A 22,975-nucleotide genomic window follows, 5' to 3' on the forward strand; every position below is an offset into this window, starting at 1 on the left:
CGCACCCAACCCCTTCCTTCTCTTCAAGGACCTGAATAAATTTGTCCGCCTCCTCACCTTGAAGAGATTCTTCAATATCCAATCCAACAAACGCCGATTACACAATGATCCCAACACACCTGATGTGTCCCATAGTACCACTGATGCTCATACAGATAGTGACCCTCTTTCCATTCTAGAAGATCTATACAGTTATCCCCCTATCTCATCATCCCCTCCAATAGATTATGATAATGACTTTGTGTTGTACACACAACACCTTATGACCTCTCCACCCATCCAAAACACCACCTTCAAACCCTCTTCGGTTTTCTATCCCACCCAGTCCAAAGGTTCATGCATTGATGCTTTCTATCGCATCGTTCATGCAGAAATACAGGCACTGTGCAAAAACAATAAAAAATCCACCTCCAATCTTACTCACCATGAACTAAGAGCCCTTGATACACTCACCAATAATCTCGATCTGGTTATAAAAAGTGCTGACAAAGGGGGAGGTATAGTGATACAAAACAGAGCTGACTATGTTTCTGAAGCTATCCGATTATTATCTGACACGAACACATATATTAGACTTCACAAAGATCCTTTACCTTTATTCACCATTGAAGCCTCCTCTCTAGTAAAAAGGGCATTAAATGATAACATCATTTCACAGCAAGAGGCCTCTTTTCTAGTTAAAGAAATACATTTTACTCCTTATTTCTACCACTTACCGAAGGTGCATAAAGACCCCAAAACACCACCAGGGCGACCGATTGTGGCATCTATGGATAGCATCAGCAGCGGACTGTCGCAATACATAGATCACTTTCTTCAGCCATTGGCCCAATCCCTCCAGTCCCACATAAGAGATGGTGTTCATTTACTGGAAACCTTAACCCCATACTCTTGGGATAACAACTATCATTGGGCATCTTTAGATGTCCAATCCTTATACACATCCATACCTCATGAAGTAGGCCTCAACGCCCTACAGTTTTTTCTTTGTCAGGACCCGATGTTGAACCCTAGACAGGCTTCCTTTATCGTTGAAGCCACTTCCTTCTGTCTCACTCATAACTATTTTAAATTTGAGGATAATTTTTATCTGCAATTACAAGGGACAGCTATGGGGGCGCACTTTGCACCCTCGTACGCAAATCTTACCATGGGGTATTGGGAGCATTTATATATATGGAACAACAACCCATTTCTTCCTCACATTGTTTTTTATGGCCGCTATATAAATGACGTGATCATCATCTGGGATGGCAATGTACCAACATTTACGGATTTTGTGTCATATTGCAACACCAATAACATGGGCCTCACTTTCACCTCAGTCATCGACCAAAATAAGTTAGCCTTCCTCGATCTTGAACTCTTTTGGACAGGCAAAGAGATCCATGCAAAAAATTTCACCAAGCCCACAGCTGGAAATTCATTCCTCCATTATAAAAGTTGCCATCACCCTCTGTGGCTAAATAATGTACCCAAGAGTCAGTTCTGTAGACTCAAAAAGAACTGTACCCTGAAGAGTGACTACGACACTGAAGGTGAAATTCTGAAAGCCAAGTTTCTTGAAAAAGGTTTCCCTGTAGATCTTGTTGATTCAGCTTATCAACAATATAAGACCACATTGCCTACTAAGAACTCTCATTCACGTTCCAATACCCAGAAAGATAATCTAAGATTCATCACCCAGTTTCACACCCATCATAAACATATGGAAAAAATTATCAGAAAACATTGGTCTTTGCTATTACAAGATGAACATCTACTCCCTACCCTGCCAAATAGACCTCAGTTTGCGTATAGAAAGGCACCTAACATCAAAAGCAAGGTAGCAACCAGCAAACTTAGGGCCAAACCTTTGCCTCCGGGCCATCATATGCCCACGTTTCTGGCTATTTCTGGGATGTATCAGTGCCGTAAGTCCCTCTGCAAGACTTGCAGCTTTGTGACACATGGCCAGAAAGAGTTTCATGTCAAAGGCAAAACATACCCAATAAAGGGTTTTCACACATGTTCTTCTGACCATGTCATTTACTGTCTCACATGCCCCTGTGGTCTATTTTATGTAGGGCGCACTATTCGACCACTACGGAAACGGTTTGGCGAACATCGCCGTTTAATTGAAGGTGGACTAGATAATCACAGTGTCCCCAGACACTACCTCCACACCCATAACAAATCCACGAATGGTCTTAAAGTATGGATTATTGAGGCAATGCCAAAAGACCTCCCTGCTGCTGAACGTTACCGACGCCTATGCCATAGAGAAATGTACTGGATATTTTTACTTAACGTTCTAGCCCCCGGAGGGTTAAATGAAGATTTTGAAGTTAGCGCCATACTTTAACATGATACTTCCCTTCTGTAGATAGTATTTTAGGTTCTTCCAATAACCCCCCCCCCTTATTATCCTCATTTTAACGATCAATTAATGATCAATTATTGATAGTAGTATGTTTCCTTCTAGGCCTGTAGCTTAACATCGACATCATCCTGCCTGCTCACATCATCCCCATTCTGTCATGTGTCTTGCGGGCTCTATGATCGGTTATTGTTTTATATATTGCACCATTATATCACATTTTTTCCTCTTCTTTTTATCCCGTTTTTTAAAGTTTTTTAAAGTTTTTTAATGTTTTTAATGTCTTTCATAATGGTTTTTAGAATGCTGTAGCAGGTATCCTTTTGTTTTCCTTCATTTATATGCACAAAACGAACTGATTACAACTCAATAAATGTTCCCTTGCTGCCCCCGCCCACTGGCCAATCCACTGTTAGTGGGTGTGTATATATTCCTCTCAAGTCATCAGTATGGCCATAGGTTGAAAAAGGAACGATTGAAGGTTCCGAAACGCGTCCCTTTCTGATGACATCACATCCTCGTCCAGGCTGTTTGTTTGCGGTTCAGGCTGGTTATCGAGCCGCCCTGTGGATGACATCACTTCCGGGTTCGTCTCCCTTCCAGCTGATGACGCCGGTCTCACAGCGGCTTCCTGTGTCCCACACCGCTGTGTTCAGTGATCACACCCATTCCATCTGAAGGCTTCCTCTGACCGCCATCCCTTCCAATGCAGCTTTATTTATGATGTGCCTGATCACCACTTCCATTTTGTAAGTGTTTTTAACCCTTTTTGGGGCATTAAAATTGTCAATCTTCTGCACTTAGAGGCGCCTTTTTTGTTTCTTTGTATTATTATAGAGCCTGCTTCAGTCTTTTAAAGTCGCAGCCCTTCTGCTGAAGATCATTCCACCACCCCATTATACTTACCAACATCTCTCTTGTCATTTTGGACTGCCTAAATTTAGTAGAGACTTTTTCTGGATCATGTTAGTCCTGTGCTCCCTATATACCCCTTTTTTATTTTCCAGATCATTTATAGTGACTGCAGGCTCCTGGGGAGAGCAGATATAGTGATTGCAGGCTCCTGGGGAGACCAGATATAGTTAGTGCAGAGTCCTGGGAGACCATATATAGTGACTGCAAGTTCCTGGGGAGATCAGATATAGTGAGTGCAAGCTCCTGGGGAGATTAGATATAGTGACTGCAGGCTCCTGGGAGACCAGATATAGTGACTGCAAGTTCCTGGGGAGATCAGATATAGTGACTGCAGGATCCTGTGGTGATCAGATATAGTGACTGCAGGCTCCTGGGGAGATCAGATATAGTGACTGCAGGCTCCTGGGGAGATCAGATATAGTGAGTGCAAGCTCCTGGGGAGATCAGATATAGTGACTGCAGGCTCCTGGGGAGATCAGATATAGTGACTGCAGGCTCCTGGGGAGACCCGATATAGTGACTGCAGGCTCCTGGGGAGATCAGATATAGTGAATGCAGGCTCCTTGGTGGACCAGATATAGTGACTGTAGGCTCCTGGGGAGATCAGATATAGTGACTGCAGGCTCCTGGAGAGACCCGATATAGTGACTGCAGGCTGCCGGGAAGACCAGATATAGTGAATGCAGGCTCCTGGGGAGAGCAGATATAGTGAATGCAGAGTCCTGGGGAGATCAGATATAGTGAATGCAGAGTCCTGGGGAGATCAGATATAGTGAATGCAGAGTCCTGGGGAGACCAGATATAGTGACTGCAGGCTCCTGGGGAGACCAGATATAGTGACTGCAGGCTCCTGGGGAGACCAGATATAGTGACTGCAAGCTCCTGGGGAGATCAGATATAGTGAGTGCAAGCTCCTGGGCAGATCAGATATAGCAAATGCAGGCTCCTGGGGAGAGCAGATATTGTGAATGCAGAGTGCCAAACCAATAATAGTCTCTACATACATCCTGGGAGATATTGTGGACAAATATTACTGTCCCATTTTAAGTAATCCAAGATATATTTTCTCACTCACCCTGTGCCAGGATGGCACAGGGTGACTTAGACATAAGATGTATTCTGAGTTCCACGGGATCTCCCGTCACACAGAGTCCTGGGGAGATCAGATATAGTGACTGCAGGCTCCTGGGGAGAGCAGATATAGTGACTGCAAGCTACTGGGGAGATCAGATATAGTGAGTGCAGGCTCTTGGGGAGACCAGATATAGTGACTGAAAGCTCCTGTGGAGATCAGATATAGTGACTGAAAGCTCCTGGGGAGAGCAGATATAGTGACTGCAGGCTCCTTGGGAGAGCAGATATAGTGAATGCAGGCTCCTGGGGAGATCAGATATAGTGACGGCAGGCTCCTGGGGAGAGCAGATATAGTGACTGCAGGCTCCTTGGGAGAGCAGATATAGTTAGTGCAGAGTCCTGGGAGACCATATATAGTGACTGCAAGTTCCTGGGGAGATCAGATATAGTGAGTGCAAGCTCCTGGGGAGATCAGATATAGTGACTGCAGGCTCCTGGGGAGATCAGATATAGTAAATGCAGGCTCCTGGGGAGATCAGATATAGTGAATGCAGAGTCCTGGGGAGAGCAGATATAGTGAATTCAGGCTCCTGGGGAGATCAGATATAGTGAATTCAGGATCCTGTGGAGATCAGATATAGTGAATTCAGGCTCCTGGGGAGATCAGATATAGTGAATGCAGGCTCCTGGGGAGATCAGATATAGTGAATGCAGAGTCCTGGGGAGATCAGATATAGTGAATGCAGAGTCCTGGGGAGGTCAGATATAGTGAATGCAGAGTCCTGGGGAGATCAGATATAATGACTGCAGGCTCATGGGGAGATCAGATATAGTGAATGCAGAGTCCTGGATTTAGTAACATTTTAACCACTTGCCGACCGGGCCATAGCCGAAAGACAGCTACAGCGCGGTCGGCTTATTCTGGGTATACGTTTGTGGGAATGTTGCTCCCGCGCGCCCCCCTGGGGTGCGCGCCCGGGAACATCCGTGACCCGGCGCATCACAGATCATGGTAAATAGCCGCTGATCGCGGCCATTTACCATGTGATCGTTCCATCAAATGACGGAGCGATCCCTTGTAAACAAACCGGCGTCACGTCATGACACCGGTTCCTCCCTCCCCTCTGTGTACCGATCAGTGCAGTGCGAGGGGAGAGGGGGAGAAATGGCAGCAGCGCTGTGGGCTGGATGTTTAGTGCCCACAGCGCTGCTCAATGTCAATAATCTGTAATACTCTGCAAAACTGCAATACTCTGCAACATTGTGCAATACTCTGCAGCACTGTGCAATACTCTGCAACACTGTGCAATACTCTGCCAATACTCTGCAACACTGTGCAATACTCTGCCAATACTCTGCAACACTGTGCAATACTCTGCAACATTGTGCAATACTCTGCAACACTGTGCAATACTCTGCCAATACTCTGCAACACTGCAAAACTCTACCAATACTCGCCAATACTCTGCCAATACTCGCCAATACTCTGCCAATACTCGCCAATACTCGCCAATACTCTGCAATACATTTTAACAGAAACAAAAGAATTTTTTTTATCGAATTTTCAGTCTTTTTTGATTTATAGCGCAAAAAATTAAAAACCCAGCGGTGATTAACCACTTCAGCCCCGGAAGGTTTTACCCCCTTCCTGACCAGAGCACTTTTTACAATTTGGCAGTGCGTCGTTTTAACTGCTAATTGCGCGGTCATGCAATGCTGTACCCAAACAAAATTTGCGCCCTTTTCTTCCCACAAATAGAGCTTTCTTTTGATGTTATTTGATCACCTCTGCGGTTTTTATTTTTTGTGCTATAAATGGAAAAAGACCGAAAGTTTTGAAAAAAAATTACATTTTCTACTTTTTGTTAGAAAAAAAATCCAATAAACTCAATTTTAGTCATACATTTAGGCCAAAATGTATTCGGCCACATGTCTTTGGTAAAAAAAAAATTTAATAAGCATATATTTATTGGTTTGCGCAAAAGTTATAGCGCCTACAAACTAGGGTACATTTTCTGGAATTTACACAGCTTTTAGTTTATGACTGCCTATCTCATTCCTTGAGGTGCTAAAATGACAGGGCAGTACTACCCCCCCCCCCAAATGACCCCATTTTGGAAAGTAGACACCACAAGGAAATTGCTGAGAGGCATGTTGAGCCCACTGAATAATTATTTTTTGTGTCTCAAGTGATTGAATAATGACAAAAAAAAAAAAATACAAAAAGTTGTCACTAAATGATATATTGCTCACACAGGGCATGGGCATATGTGGAATTGCACCCCAAAATACATTCAGCTGCATCTCCTGAGTACGGGGATACCACATGTGTGGGACTTTTTGGGAGCCTAGCCGCGTACGGGGCCCCGAAAACCAATCACCGCCTTCAGGATTTCTAAGGGTGTAAATTTTTGATTTCACTCTTCACTGCCTATCACAGTTTCGGAGGCCATAAAATGCCAAGATGGCACAAACCCCCCCCCAAATGACCCCATTTTGGAAAGTAGACACCCCAAGCTATTTGCTGAGAGGTATGGTGAGTATTTTGCAGCTCTCATTTGTTTTTGAAAATGAAGAAAGACAAGAAAAAAACATTTTTTTTTCTTTTTTCAATTTTCAAAACTTTGTGACAAAAAGTGAGGTCTGCAAAATACTCACTATACCTCTCAGCAAATATCTTGGGGTGTCTACTTTCCAAAATTGGGTCATTTGGGGGGTTTTTTGCCACCTGGGCATTCCATGGCCTCCGAAACTGTGATAGGCAGTGAAGAGTGAAATCAAAAAATTACGCCCTTAGAAAGCCTGAAGGCGGTGCTTGGTTTTCGGGGTCCCGTACGCGGCTAGGCTCCCAAAAATTCTCACACATGTGGTATCCCCATACTCAGGAGAAGCAACAGAATCTATTTTGGGGTGTAATTTCACATATTCCCATGGCATGTTTGAGTAATATATCATTTAGTGACAACTTTGTGCAAAAAAAAAAAAAAAGTGTCTTTTTCCCGCAACTTGTGTCACAATATAAAATATTCCATGGACTCGACATGCCTCTCAGCAAATAGCTTGGGGTGTCTACTTTCCAAAATGGGGTCATTTGGGGGGGTTTTGAACTGTCCTGGCATTTTATGCACAACATTTAGAAGCTTATGTCACACATCACCCACTCTTCTAACCACTTGAAGACAAAGCCCTTTCTAACACTTTTTGTTTACATGAAAAAAATATTTTTTTTGCAAGAAAATTACTTTGAACCCCCAAACATTATATATTTTTTTAAAGCAAATGCCCTACAGATTAAAATGATGGGTGTTTCATTTTTTTTTTCCACACGGTATTTGCGCAGCGATTTTTCAAACGCATTTTTTGGGGAAAAAACACACTTTTTTAAATTTTGATGCACTAAAACACATTATATTGCCCAAATGTGTGATGAAATAAAAAAGATGATCTTAGGCCGAGTACATGGATACCAAACATGACATGCTTTAAAATTGCGCACAAACGTGCAGTGGCAACAAAATAAATACATTTTTAACCACTAAGCCACCGCCCACCGTCATATGACGGCTGGACGAGGCTTCTGTTGTTCTGGGAGGACGTCATATGACGTCCTCGCCCTCCCGAGCCACTAGGGGGCGCGCGCGTCACTCGTCACTCGCGATTGCCGGATAACAGAGCAGGAGCGTGGATCTGTGCATGTAAACACAGATCCACGTCCTATCAGAGAGGAGAGGAGACCAATGGCGTGTCCCTTGTACATAGGGACAGCGATCGGTCACCTCCCCCAGTCAGTCCCCTCCCCCCACAGTTAGAATCACCTCCTTAGGTCATACATTAACCCCTCGAGCGCCCCCTAGTGTTAACCCCTTCCCTGCCAGTCACATTTACACAGTAATCAATGCAATTTTATAGCATTGATCACTGTATAAATGTGAATGGTCCCAAAAATGTGTCAAAAGTGTCTGATGTGTCCGCCGCAATATCGTAGTCACAATAAAAATTGCAGATCGCCGCCATTACTAGTAAAAAATAAATAAATAATAAAAATGCTATAAATCTATCCCCTATTTTGTAGACGCTATAACTTTTGCGCAAACCAATCAATATACGCTTATCGCAATTTTTTTTAACCAAAAATATGTAGAAGAATACGTATCGGCCTAAACTGAGGAAAAAATTTGTTAAAAAAAAAAAAAAAATTGGATATTTATTATAGCAAAAAGTAAAAAATATTGTGTTTTTTCAAAATTGTCCCTCTTCTTTTGTTTATAGCGCAATAAATAAAAACCGCAGAGGTGATCAAATACCACCAAAAGAAAGCTCTATTTGTGGGGAAAAAAAATGATAAAAATTTAATTAAGGTGCAGTGTAACATGACCGCGCAATTGTCATTCAAAGTGCGACAGCGCTGAAAACTGAAAAATGGCTTGGGCAGGAAGGGGGTGTAAGTGCCCTGTATTGAGGTGGTTAAAAGCCTTTAAAAGCCTTTACAGGTTACCACTTTAGATTTACAGAGGAGGTCTACTGCTAAAATTACTACTCGATCTGACCTTCACGGTGATACCTCACATGCATGGTGCAATTGCTGTTTACATTTGACGCCAGACCGACGCTTGCGTTCGCCTTAGCGCGAGAGCAGGGGGGGGCAGGGGTGCTTTTTTTTTTTTTCCTTTATTATTTTTTTGCTTTTTTATCTTATTTTTAAACTGTTCCTTTCATTTTTTTTTAATCATTTTTATTGTTATCTCAAGGAATCTAAATATCCCCTATGATAGCAATAGGTAGTGACAGGTACTCTTTTTTGAAAAAATTGGGGTCTATTAGACCCTAGATTTCTCCTCTGCCCTCAAAGCATCTGACCACACCAAGATCGGTGTGATAAAATGCTTCCCCAATTTCCCAATGGCGCTATTTACATCCGGCGAAATCTAAGTCATGAAATGCTCGTAGCTTCCGGTTTCTTAGGCCATAGAGATGTTTGGAGCCACTCTGGTCTCTGATGAGCTCTATAGTCAGCTGGCTGAATCACCGGCTGCATTCTCAGGTTCCCTGTTGTGACAGGAGAGCCAGAGAAAAACATGGAAGACGGTGGGGGGGGGCATTCCCTCCCACGGCTTGTAAAAGCAGTCTAGAGGCTAATTAGCCGCTAGGATTGCTTTTACATGAAAGCCGACCGCTGGCTGAAAAGAATGATACCAAGATGATACCTAAACCTGCAGGCATCATTCTGGTATAACCATTCAAAGTCGTGAATGGCGTACCTGAAGACAAAAAAATGGTTAACAATAAAACACAGTAAACGGTAAAGTATAAAAAATTGCATACCTGAAAAGCAAACATGATAAAACATAATAACAATAAAACATTGCAGAATAGAATACAGTAAAAAAGAGCAGAACAATAGAGAGAGAATAGAGAGAGAGAGAACAATAAAACGACAACTATTTTTTTTTTTATTCTATATTTTTTTTGTGGTTTTTTTTTTGCACTTTTTTTGTAACTAACTTTTATAACTGTAACCGGTTCCAGGTTCGGGTCTCTCAAAATGCGATGGCATCTTGGGAGACCCTGTGAAAGTGTGCCTAGTCTGTGCAATGCTGTACCCTATGCTAATACTCAACTAATGAATGGTAGCTTGCTGCAGACACAACATCTTTTTTGGGGGGGTTCGTTGGGTAGGGGTACTCGGGAGGACATAAAGAAAATGCCTCTCATGCAGCCGACTGCATTTGGTTGGGGATGTGAATGGGGGAAGTACGGGCGCTGCAGAAGCGGTGGGTTCCCAATTAGGATTGGCGAATGCAGCAGGAAGGGCATTATGGGCACGACGGGCCTGTGTTTGTCTTCTTGGTGGCAGCGGGACACTACTTGTGCTTGCCACCTCACCAGCTTGAACTGCACTTATGGGACTCGCCACGTCACCAAGTGTTACTGCAGTGCTGGTTTGACTACGACCGGGGTGTACTAGGCCGCTGGTGCTTGCCAGTTCACCAAAACGCTACCAAAAAAACTGTTAGCGATCGCAGGGATCAGGCCTGACTCTGTGAACGCTGCAGTTATGTGTTTAGTGTTTTGTAAGTGACAGTGATCGATCTATACTGCACTTGGGTGGGCTGGGCCGGGCGGAGGGGCAAAACGCAAGTGCTAGCAGGTATCTGGGCTGATCCCGCTAACACTGCGTTTTTGGGAACCCTAAAGTGCTGGGGATGCTAGTATAGATCTGATCAGATATTGATCCTTTCAGATACTATACCACTAAGGGAGGTGTACGGTGCGTGCGTGGGTGTTAGCAGTACTGGCGCTAACCTGAGGCTGCCTGGGGCGACGCATATCACCGCCGGGCGATCAGGGGGCTAAACCTTTAATCAGTGCCCTGACACTATAAAAAATAAACAAACTAACCAGCGTCACCCGTAACAGTTATACGGTGATCAGTGGTGAAAGGGTTAACTAGGGGGCAATCAAGGGGTTAAAACATTTATTAGGTAGTATATGGGGGTACCTGTTGCTATAAAACGCTGACGGCGAACCTAAATATTTACCTCCCTAACTAGCGTCACCAGCGACACTAATACAGCGATCAGAAAAATGATCGCTTAGTGACACTGGCGACGGGGGGGTGATCAAGGGGTTAAAACTTTATTAGGGGGGGTTAGGGGGGTACCCTAGACCTAAAGGGGGCTAATACTAACTGCCCTACCACACTAACTGTCACAAACTGACACCATGCAGTAATCAGAAAAAAAAAAAAAAACTGCTTGGTGTCAGTGTGACGGGGGGAGGGGTGATTGGGGGGTGATTGGGGGGTGATGGGGGGTGTATTGTGTGCCTGGCATGTTCTACTGTGTGTGTGTGTGTTGTGCACTCACGTCGATGTCTTCTCTCCTCGGCGCCGGAACCGAAAATACAGAGCCGAGGAGAGAAGACATCATTTCTTTTGCTGCTGTTTAGCATACAGCAGCAGAGGAAGAATCCGATTGGCTTGGAGCGTTCGCGAGGGGGGGGGCCATGAATGGATGGTCTCCCCCTCGCCTCTCGTCGCTCCCAGACACAAGCCGACCGCCTCGGGCACCGGGGGGGGTCCGATCGGACCCCACGCCCGCGGGAGGCAGATCACGTACAGGTACATGATTTTGCCTGCCCGTGCCGCTCTGCCGACGTACATCGGTGTGAGGCGGACGGCAAGTGGTTAAAAAGAATTAAAAAGCAGTAGTGAATATATAACAAACAGCAGCATTAAAACAGACGCCCCATGTAAGGGTTGATCACAATAATGTTATAGACACCCTTTCATACACAGATTTATATTTTGATTATTTTCAGTGTATCTATTTACATTAGCGCCACACTTTTATTTACATTTTCACTTCACAATTAGTCTGATTGTTGTGTTGGCTGCTCACATTTTTTAGAGTAGGCGTGGTAATATCATTACACATATATCTTAAAGCTCGGATTGTTCGGCCAACATAGATCAAGCCACAGGGGCAAGTGAGACCATAGACAACATAGTCTGATGAACAGTTGTAGAGTTCTTCGAGTGGATAGGTTTTACCTTTTGTGCTGAAGAATTCTACAACTCTACAGCCTCTCTCCTTGTGTTGAGTCACACAAAGAGAGGAGAGAGGAGAGTGCAGTCTGAGCCACTCTGTATTAGAATGGCAGGAGGCTGTGAAACCGAATGTACAGTAGGTGACCGCGATATTGTGTCAATCTCGCCGCATTTCTCGGTGAGATTTGACACCTGCGACCCCCGTCGCCGGAGCCAGCGCCGAGATGGCTCACTCATCGGGAAAGGAAAACTTTGTTTTCCTTTCCCGATGAGTGACAGGCAGTGCTGACAGCTGTCTGGTATGAATCCTGAGGGGGAACGCCACGCCAAATTTTAAATGAAAAAACCGGCGTGGCTTCCCCCCCAGGGGCATACCAGGCCCTTAGGTCTGGTATGGATTGTAAGGGGAACCCCCTACGCCGAAAAATTGGCATGGGGGTCCCCCCAAAACCCATACAAGACCCTTATCCGAGCACGCAGCCCGGCCGGCCGGGAAAGGGGGTGGGGATGAGCGAGCGCCCCCCCCCTCCTGAGCCTTACCAGGCCGCATGCCCTCAACAGGTTTGTCGGGAAGAGGCCCTTGACCTCACCAACATGGGGACAAGGTGCTTGGGGGTGGGGGGGCCCGCAGGGTGCCCCCCCTCCCACAAGGCACCCACCCCCCCATGTTGAGGGCATGCGGCCTGGTACGGCTCAGGAGGGGGGGGGCGCTCGCTCGTCCCCACCCCCTTTCCCGGCTGGCCGGGCTGCGTGCTCGGATAAGGGTCTGGTATGGATTTTGGGGGGACCCCCACGCTGATTTTTCGGCGTAGGGGGTTCCCCTTACAATCCATACCAGACCTAAGGGCCTGGTACGCCCCTGGGGGGGAACCCACGCCGTTTTTTTAATTTAAAATTTGGCGCGGCGTTCCCCCTCAGGATTCATACAGACAGCTCTCAGCACTGCCTGCCACTCATTGCAAAAGGAAAACAAAGTTTTCTTTTCCCGATGAGTGAGCCAGCGTGACATGCACAGTACCCTGTCGCCGAGAACCAGCGCGATGGTATTGCGCTGGAAACACAATCTCGTGGTCAGGTACTGTAGCTTAGCAGCTGCAGATGGACTTGTTAGCTTCCCGGACCCGCCTCTGGAACTGACAGGGTCGGGCCCCATACAGCAAGTCCGGTGGTTTCCCCTTTATCAGAGGCCCTGGTCACACCATTCAATCACCCGACCATAATCACAGCTCCATGTCCCCATTAGCATGTTCTGTAACACATTAGTTCTATGACTTGAGATAGTTGGACCTGGTTGGATTTGATGGGGAAGACAACTGAGGAGGAAGACAACTATTGGTCAGGATCTCCAAGCCAGGACTGAAGATCTACTGATTGAGTTGAAGTCATCTGCTGCAATCCCTGATTGAGGTGTGAAATGTTTTACACTCGTATTATCTGAGAGTGATAGTGAAGGGGAAATGAGGAAGATATAGACGGCCCCTGGAAAGCTGCCAGTCACCTTGTGGGTGATCCGGCTCTATCCGTATGACTTGTGTTATGGCAGCCAAATACATCAACTTTGTGTTCCTTTGTCTGTGAAATGTTCTAATGATATGAAGGAGAATTCCTGACACAACGTTCCCTCATCTTATTACATGTCCTTTATTTTCCCCAGATAGGGAGATTATTGTCAGGAATCCTCCCATGTATTATCTGTGTTCTTCTGTATAAGGAATCCTATGACTACGTGTCTCAGTCTCAGCCCCTCCCTGTGTAGGAATGTACAGAACTGGTTACTTTCAGTTTCATTTCTGTTTTCTGCTCTCAGCGATGGCGTCTGCTGATCTGAGGAAGGAGCTGGAATGTTCCGTCTGTCTGGACTTTTATACAGATCCTGTAATCCTGACATGTGGACACAACTTCTGCCGGGACTGTATTGGTCGTGTGTTGGATACACAGGAGGGGTCTGGAGGTTATTCCTGTCCTGAATGTAAACAAAACTTCAGGAAATGTCCCGTCCTTCAGAGGAATCTGAAACTACGTAACATAGTGGAGAATTTCCAGTCCACCCATCCAGATCAGGAGGAGTCCGGGGTCTTCTGTACTTACTGTATTCACACTCCTGTACCTGCTGTGGAATCCTATTGAAGTGGCAACGAGGGTCAGTTTATATGGCCATAGTTATGTGTGTAGTAAGACTGATTTAGAATTTCATCTAAGAATCATATTTCTTGTATTTCATCCTGAAACTTCTTATGACAGGTTGTGGTTCCTCTTTTTGTGCAAGAGCATACTGCAGAGAAACAAAAGTTTTACATAAGGTTTAAAAATATATATGTTTTGCAGAACCTGTCTGGGTTAACATGCGTAGGTTGATTTAGGTTGATTTTTAAAAGGTTAGAATGTTTTGTATAACGGAAGTGTACCGCCTGTTCGCTTGTGACGCAATATGCTGAAAATTATATGTACACTGTATTAGCTGTATTAGACACTCTTGACATGTAGACACGAGTCGGGTCAGGAGTGTCCATTCTTTTTGGCCAGAAAGATGGAATAATTCTCCCATACCAGAGTTCTTTGTCCAACAATGTCATTCACCGATATCCTGCCTTAAACCTGCTACTTCACTATCTGATGTGTGAAGCTTGTCTGTGTGACAATCACCTGAGAGTCCACAGCAAGTCACCAGAACACATCTTATGTGACCCCACCACTTCCCTGGAGAACAGGAAATGCTCCGTCCATAAGAAGATCCTGGAGTATTACTGCACTGAGGACTCCACCTGTATCTGTATATCTTGTTGTCTGATTGGAGATCACATCGGCCATAAGAAGGAATCTCTGGATGAGGCCTCTGAGATGAAGAAGAAGAAACTGAGGAATGTTCTGCAGAAACTGATGACAGAGAGAGAGGAGATGGAGAAAAGAGTCCAGAGTCTGTAGGAACACAGGAGGAAAGTACAAGGAGAAGCAGATGATGAAACAGAGAGAGTCACTGTCCTGTTCAGAGACCTCAGGAGACGTCTGGAAGACCTGGAGAATAGAGTCCTGAGGGAAATCTCCGGGCAGGCAGGGCGGATCTCCGTGTTAATCAATGATCTGGTCCAGGATCTGGAAATAAAGAAGGAGAAGCTGTCCAGGAAGATGGGGGACATTGAGGAGCTGTGTAACATGATGGATCCACTGACTGTCCTACAGGAATCAGACACAGGTGACTTGTGTGATACTGAGGATGGAGATGATTAGGACAGAGAGAGACATGATAAACTCCTCCATGATGGAGGGGATCTGGATGTGGGGGGATCTCACATAGGTTACACACAGGTTTATCTGATATCATGTCTGGGGTAATTGTAGAGAAATGTCCAGACACACATGTCTATCCACATTCTACTACAAAGCACAAAGGTCATATCAATGCTGAACCATCCAGGAGATCTCCCGAACCCTCCTCCACCATACAACCATCCAGTAGACCTCCCCAACCCTCCCCCACCATACAACCATCCAGGAGACCTCCCCAACCCTCCTCCACCATACAATCATCCAGGAGACCTCCCCAACCCTCCCCCCACCATACAATCATCCAGGAGACCTCCCCAACCCTCCCCCACCATACAACACTCACACCTCCAGGTTGGAGGACCAAATATTGGGGCTGTACAGCAAACATCGGGGGTGTCGGGGGTTACAGACATATTACTGGATGTGAGGACAGCTGGTAATAATCTACATATATCAGATGACAGGAAAACTCTATGCCGGACATATGAGAGACTGAATCACCCAGAAACACCACAGAGGTTTCAGGATTATTCTCAGGTGATGAGCAGTCAGAGATTCTCTTCAGGGAGACATTACTGGGAAGTGGATGTCAGGGAGTCAGAATGGTGGAGAGTCAGAAAGTGTTACCCCAGTATAGACAGGAGAGGAGATCAGTCGCTGAGTGGATGTAATAAAAAGTCCTGGGGTTTGGAGAGGGGGTGGGGTAACCAGTATTTAGTGATACATGACAGTTATAAGACCCCATTACCCGGCGATGTCTCCAGTAGGAGAGTCAGGATAGATCTGGATTATGAGGCCGAGCGGATCTCCTTTTATGATCTGTGTGACCCGATCCGACATCTCCACACCTTCACCACCACCTTCACTGAGCCCCTCCATGCTGAGATATGGGTAGGGGGAGGGTTATATGTAAGGGGGGAGGTTGTATATTAGCTATGACTAAGCACCGTGTCTGGTGTGAGACATGTCAGCGGCTGTGCAGTTAGTCTGTACTTACCCTTGATGCCTTGATTTAAAAAAAAAATTCAATAAAGGTGAATATTTGGAGTGCGGCTATCCAGCTATACATTTTTTCTATTTCTTTTTCTGTTGCAAACAGAGCCAGCACCCTGTTTGATTGTGGAGACAGCTGATTTTGGGAGGGGTTATCGTCCTGGAGCAGTGAACTTCTACAGGAAATTGTAGTTCTCGGGATCCTTGGAAGGTCTTGTGGGGGAACATAGAGACAGTTGGTCTCCTTCTTCTACAATGAGGGATTTGGGAGTCTGGAGGTGGGACAAGCTGATAAGGTGTTCAGAGATAACAGAAATGAATGTCTCTTGTAATGAATGATGTGCTGCTTGTACAAATTCTTCAGTGAATGATTCCATCTGTAAAATGTTGATGTTTGGGACGGTCCTCCATGACAACTGTCCAGGATTGGAGGGTAAAAGCCTCCCGTTTGATGAAGGGGGGCAGGTGGGGTGTCCCTGAATGGCAGTTTGGAAATGTGGTCACCCTAGTGAAGACTGGCCCTTGCATGTCCCCAATCTCAGCCATAGATTGTTATTCATTTCTCATAGCAAGCATCCTGGCAGTGTTGCCAGAGCTGGAGAAGAGAGCTAGCTCTTGGGGTTTTGGAAAAAGAATGTGCACTTCCTTCCAAATGTATAATGCAGTGCTTAGTGCCCGGGGCCACATGTAGCCCATTGCCACTTTATGTGTGGCCCATTGGTCCCCTGCAGACACTTATCTGTAATATGTCATGTACTATGTTTCCAGTCTATGACTGACTGCTGAGGCATGCCCCCAGTCTCCAACAACCCCTGTAGCATGTTCATAGTCTCTGACCATTTTCTGTATCATGTCTGCAGTCTCTGACCATTTTCTGTATCATGTCTGCAGTCTCTGACCATTTTCTGTATCATGTCTGCAGTCTCTGATCCTCTCCTGTATCATGTCTGCAGTCTTTGACTATTTTCTGTATCATGTCTGCAGTCTCTGACCATTTTCTGTATCATATCTGCAGTCTTTGACCGTCTCCTGTATCATGTCTGCAGTCTTTGACTATTTTCTGTATCATGTCTGCAGTCTTTGACTATTTTCTGTATCATGTCTGCAGTCTTTGGCCTTTTTATGTATTATGTCTGCAGTCTCTGACCATCTCCTGTATCATGTCTGCAGTCTCTGACCATCTCTTGGAGCATATCATATGTCTGCAGTCTCTGAGCATTTTCTGTATCATGTCTGCAGTTTCTGACCATCTCCTGGAGCATATCATATGTCTGCAGTCTTTGACCATCTCCTATATCATGTCTGCAGTCTCTGACCGTCTCTTGGAGCATATCTGCAGTCTCTGGCCATTTTCTGTATCATGTCTGCAGTCTCTGACTATTTTCTGCATCATGTCTGCAATCTCTGACCATCTCTTGGAGCATATCTGTAGTCTCTGACCATCTCTCGGAGCATATCTGCAGTCTTTGACTGCCTCTTGTATAATTTCTGCAGTCTCTGATCATCTCCTGTATCATGTCTGCAGTCTCTGACCATCTCCTGTATTATGTCTGCAGTCTCTGACCATCTCCTGTACTATGTCTGCAGTCTCTGATCATCTCCTGTATCATGTCTGCAGTCTCTGATCATCTCTTGTATTATGTCTGCAGTCTCTGATCATCTCCTGTATTATGTCTGCAGTCTCTGATCATCTCCTGTATTATGTCTGCAGTCTCTGATCATCTCCTGTATTATGTCTGCAGTCTCTGATCATCTCCTGTATTATGTCTGCAGTCCCTGATCATCTCCTGTACTATGTCTGCAGTCTCTGATCATCTCCTGTATCATGTCTGCAGTCTCTGATCATCTCCTGTACTATGTCTACAGTTTCTGATCATCTCCTGTATTATGTCTGCAGTCTCCGATCATCTCCTGTACTATGTCTGCAGTCACTGATCATCTCCTGTACTATGTCTGCAGTCTCTGATCACCTCCTGTACTATGTCTGCAGTCTCTGATCATCTCCTGTATTATGTCTGCAGTCTCTGATCACCTCCTGTACTATGTCTGCAGTCTCTGATCATCTCCTGTATTATGTCTGCAGTCTCTGATCATCTCCTGTATTATGTCTGCAGTCTCTGATCACCTCCTGTACTATGTCTGCAGTCTCTGATCATCTCCTGTATTATGTCTGCAGTCTCCGATCATCTCCTGTATTATGGCTGCAGTCTCCGATCATCTCCTGTACTATGTCTGCAGTCTCTGATCATCTCCTGTACTATGTCTGCAGTCTCTGACCATCTCCTGTATTATGTCTGCAGTCTCTGATCATCTCCTGTATTATGTTTGCAGTCTATGATCATCTCCTGTACTATGTCTGCAGTCTCTGATCGACTCCTGTACTATGTCTGCAGTCTCTGATCATCTCCTGTACTATGTCTGCAGTCTCTGATTATCTCCTGTATTATGTCTGCAGTCTCTATACATCTCCTGTACTATGTCTGCAGTCTCTGATCATCTCTTGTATCATGTCTGCAGTCTCTGATCATCTCCTGTATTATGTCTGCAGTCTCTGATTATCTCCTGTACTATGTCTGCAGTCTCTGATCATCTCCTGTATTATGTCTGCAGTCTCTGATCATCTTCTGTATTATGTCTGCAGTCTCTGATCACCTCCTGTACTATGTCTGCAGTCTCTGATTATCTCCTGTACTATGTCTGCAGTCTCTGATCATCTCCTGTATTATGTCTGCAGTCCCTGATCATCTCCTGTATTATGTCTGCAGTCTCTGATCATCTCCTGTATTATGTCTGCAGTCTCTGATTATCTCCTGTACTATGTCTGCAGTCTCTGATCATCTCCTGTACTATGTCTGCAGTCTCTGATTATCTCCTGTATTATGTCTGCAGTCTCTGATCATCTCCTGTATTATGTCTGCAGTCTCTGATTATCTCCTGTACTATGTCTGCAGTCTCTGATTATCTCCTGTACTATGTCTGCAGTCTCTGATCATCTCCTGTATTATGTCTGCAGTCTCTGATCATCTCCTGTATCATGTCTGCAGTCTCTGATCATCTCCTGTATCATGTCCATACCTCTGCTATGCAGTCTCTGTCTATTTTAATAAAGTTCTTTAAGTAAGGCTCAGACAAAGCAATCAAAGCATATTTTATAGGTGCAAGGAAGCATGGGTTTTGTTTAACCACATCACTTAAGCCCCTCCCACTGCTAAATGCTTGACCGCGCCCGCAACTTATAATGACGTAGCGCGCCGCAGGCTTTTTTTGCTCCTCCAGTGTCCCTCATTCTAAAGTTGAAAAGTTGGGAGGTATGGGGTACTGACTGAGGGGTGTACTGACTTTTGTCACATACTGTATATATACAATGCAGTTCAGTGTCAGGGGAAGAACGCGGATTGTAAATAATTACCGTTATAGGATCAGACAACCTGAAATAATGTCTCGTACGATTCATACTTTGTGTGTATTCACAATCAGTGTAAAGCCTTCCCCTGGAATGAAATAAATTAGCACAATGTTGGGGAGCTGAACAATGGGACATCCTGACAAATACGTGATAACAGCGTCTGAAATTCTCCGCCAAAAAGCTGGCCATGGTTGCCATAGCGATTGTCCTGAAAAGAGGCGTGGTTACAGGAACTACTGTATGTATGCAGATAAGAAGTAATGTGAACTGCAGCTAGCCTGGTGCCGTCCAATCACAGACCTGACATTTTTACAACAATAAAGGAAGTAAGAGACAAATAAAAGGGCTTACCATTAACGTAGAATTCTTTCTAACACTTTACTGTAATACTTTTATCAAGAATCTCTCTTTATTAAACAAAATCCCTTTAAAAAAACTGCAATGTTTTCTTTGCTAAAAAAAAAAAGTCCTCTTTCTACATCCCTTAAACACGATACTCTCTATGCAAGCAAAGGGATGTATTTTTTTACAATGCAACTCTAATATGCAAACTGCACACCCAAAAATACTTCTGTTTACAACCTTGAGACTAGGGATGAGCCGAACATCCCCCACCCCCCCCGGTTCGATACGCAGCAGAACATGCGAACAGTCCAAAAAATTTGTGCGAACACAATTAAAGTCTATGGGACATGAACATGAATAATCAAAAGTGCTCATTTTAAAGGCTTATATGTAAGTTATTGTCATAAAAAGTGTTTGGGGACCCGGGTCCTGCCCCAGGGGACATGGATCAATGAAAAACAAAAGTTTTAAAACGGCCGTTTTTTTTGGGAGCAGTGATTTTAATAATGCTTAAAGTGAAACAATATAAATTAAATATTTCTTTAAATATCGTGCCTGGGGGGTCTCCTTAGTCTTCCCATAAAGTGGCGCATCTTTCCCGTATTTAGAAAAGTACTGCAGCAAAATTACATTTCTAAAGGAAAAAATGTCATTTAAAACTGCTAGCAGGTGTAATGTATTGTCAGATCCCAGCAATATACATTTTTATTTTTATTTTTTTTAAATGGCATGGGCCCCCCCCCCAAAATTCATACCAGGCCCTTCAGGTCTGGTATGAATATTAAGGGAAACCCCATGCCAAAATGAAAAAGAAATGGCGTGGGGTCCCCCCCAAAATCCATATCAGGACCTTCAGGTCTGGTATGGATTTTAAGGGGAACACCGCGCCAAAATGTAAAAAAAATGGCGTGGGGGGTGTGACAGACTCACCCGGGACAGAGGCTTTTGGAGGGGACTGAATGCTAGCCTCTTGCCTACCGATTATGGGCCCTGGCATTTGGGGGAATGGTGCGCTTTGTGAGCTGCATGCCTAGGGACCCTTGAGGAGGTGTTACTTTGGATTCGGGTCCTTGTCCCCCAGGACACACAGACTCTGGGGACCCTGTGTATGCCATGTTGGAAATCCCCACAACCTTTGCCCTGTGGTTGTGGGGGTCTGTGGGCGGGAGGCTTATCAGAATCTGGAAGCCCCCTTTAACAAGGGGGCCCCTAGATCCCGGCCCCCCGACTGGGCAAGGGTTGTGGGGATGAGGCCCTTGTCCCCATCAACATGGGGACAAGGTGCTTTGCCTTGTCCCCATCCCCATCAATCAACCTGCTGAAAAAACAATCCCTCCCACATCAATATGATCTTCTTCTATGGCTCACCCACATGGAATGACATGTCCTAGATCCTGCCTCTAAATGTAAACAAAGGGGTGGGGTCTCCTAGGTGATTTCATTGACCAAATATTGCCATGTGGGTATATTGGGTCAGTGATGTCAGTGCTATCCATGCTCTTTGTTTACATAGCCGGGGATACCAGGCTAATAGTTTCAAGAAATTATTAGATAAGCACCTGAACGACCGCAACATACAGGGATACAAAGTAATACTGACATATAATCACACACATAGGTTGGACTTGATGGACTTGTGTCTTTTTTCGACCTCACCTACTATGTAAGTATGTAACCTATTTCATTATCCCCAGATACGGAATTGAGGCCCCCCAGGAGCTTCTTACCATAATGTGAAAGTATTCAAATTTGTCCATTATGGCCGGCCTACCATCAGAGAGATCCCTTCCAGCTCTGTGATGGTAATGCTCCCCTCCATGGTCGGCGGGTCCATCTTCTCCGGGTCTTCTTCCAGGTTCGGAGTCTTTAGCCATCTTGATTAGCTTGTTGGGATGACTCTCATGCATCTGTATGAAGCTACTTCTGCCCAGCCCAGAACTGTGCCAATATAGTACACTGAGCATCTGTGACGGAAGAGACATCCACAGTCTACTGTCATAAACAAGTCTCTGCTCGTCAGGACTTTACAACAGATGTCACCTCCTCTTCATATCTCTGTGTATAAATATGGGGGTTCCAGAAACATTTCCAGAAGGTATCTAAGGTGTCCCCAGAGCTTAAAAAAGACTTTCACCCATCCAATGCACTAGGTATCCTTTCACTCCTACACACATTTTTATTTTTTACTTTTAAGTTAGCCCCACACCCAGCCACCGTTTTTTCCTTGGCAAGAATGACATATTCTGTTCTCTGAGAACTCCTGGAACTCACATGTTGCATATCTCAGGAGGTTTCAGGTTCCATTCATGTGGCTGCAGGTGGGTGGACCCAGTGCCATCTCATCAGTGGGGCCGGGTTGCCTAAACCTGGAAGACGCATCAGAAACTTGATGATGTCAGGACCAAAGATGGAGGCACAGGACCCAGGATCTGACAGCGGTGCAGAGGATCACAGCAGGACAACCCAAGATCCAAATTGAAGAGAGGAAAGGGGGGGGGGCATGGAGGAGAGTGAATGAAGTTCATCTTTCTGTTATCTGAAAAGGTAAAGAACAACCTCTGATCCCGGTGATTGGATTTTGAGGTTTAATTTAGATGAGAAGAGTTACAAAATAAAAGTGAATAGAAGAAACTAGAGAGATTAACACACACGTTAAAACAATGTATGAGTTTCCAAAATACATTTTAAATTTTAAAGTGGAGTTCCACCCTAAAGTGGAACTTAAGCTCATCGGATTCCTCCCCCCCTCCGGTGTCACAATTGGCACCTTTCAGGGGGAGGGGGGTGCAGATACCTGTATAATACAGGTATCTGCACCCGCCTCCGGGAATAGCTAGCCGCAGCTAGCCACAAAACCCCCGCCCACCCCCGTTGTGTTGTGGGAAATACACAGTTCCCACAACACAACGGGGACCAGTGTAGACGCGCAGCGTGACTCGCGCATGCGCAGTAGGGAACCGGGCAGTGAAGCCGCAATGCTTCACTTCCTGATTCCCTCAGTGAGAATGGCGGCAGCAGCACCCGAGGACTGAGGGACGGTTCGGTCTCGGGTGCCGACATCGCTGGCCCC

At 45.2% G+C, this 22,975-nt stretch overlaps 2 protein-coding genes across 2 annotated transcripts; both read left to right on the plus strand.

Moving 5' to 3' along the window:
* Window positions 1–13,706: 13,706 nt before the first annotated feature.
* Window positions 13,707–14,024, plus strand: LOC141124049 (E3 ubiquitin-protein ligase TRIM8-like). Its single transcript, XM_073612131.1, has one exon. It carries the CDS (start codon window positions 13,707–13,709, stop codon window positions 14,022–14,024), a length of 318 nt encoding a protein of 105 aa, XP_073468232.1.
* A 1,192-nt stretch (window positions 14,025–15,216) lies between these two features.
* Window positions 15,217–16,094, plus strand: LOC141129261 (E3 ubiquitin-protein ligase TRIM39-like). Its single transcript, XM_073617185.1, has one exon. It carries the CDS (start codon window positions 15,252–15,254, stop codon window positions 16,092–16,094), a length of 843 nt encoding a protein of 280 aa, XP_073473286.1. The 5' UTR covers window positions 15,217–15,251.
* Window positions 16,095–22,975: the final 6,881 nt, after the last annotated feature.

The sequence above is a fragment of the Aquarana catesbeiana genome, linkage group LG01 (assembly GCF_042186555.1).
Source record: "Aquarana catesbeiana isolate 2022-GZ linkage group LG01, ASM4218655v1, whole genome shotgun sequence".
Lineage (NCBI taxonomy): Eukaryota > Metazoa > Chordata > Amphibia > Anura > Ranidae > Aquarana > Aquarana catesbeiana.

What these genes read in the sequence shown, in the direction of transcription:
- LOC141124049 (XM_073612131.1), top strand. Translation starts at nt 13,707, where the DNA reads ATGGCGTCTGCTGATCTGAGGAAGGAGCTGGAATGTTCCGTCTGTCTG.
- LOC141129261 (XM_073617185.1), top strand. Translation starts at nt 15,252, where the DNA reads ATGTCTATCCACATTCTACTACAAAGCACAAAGGTCATATCAATGCTG.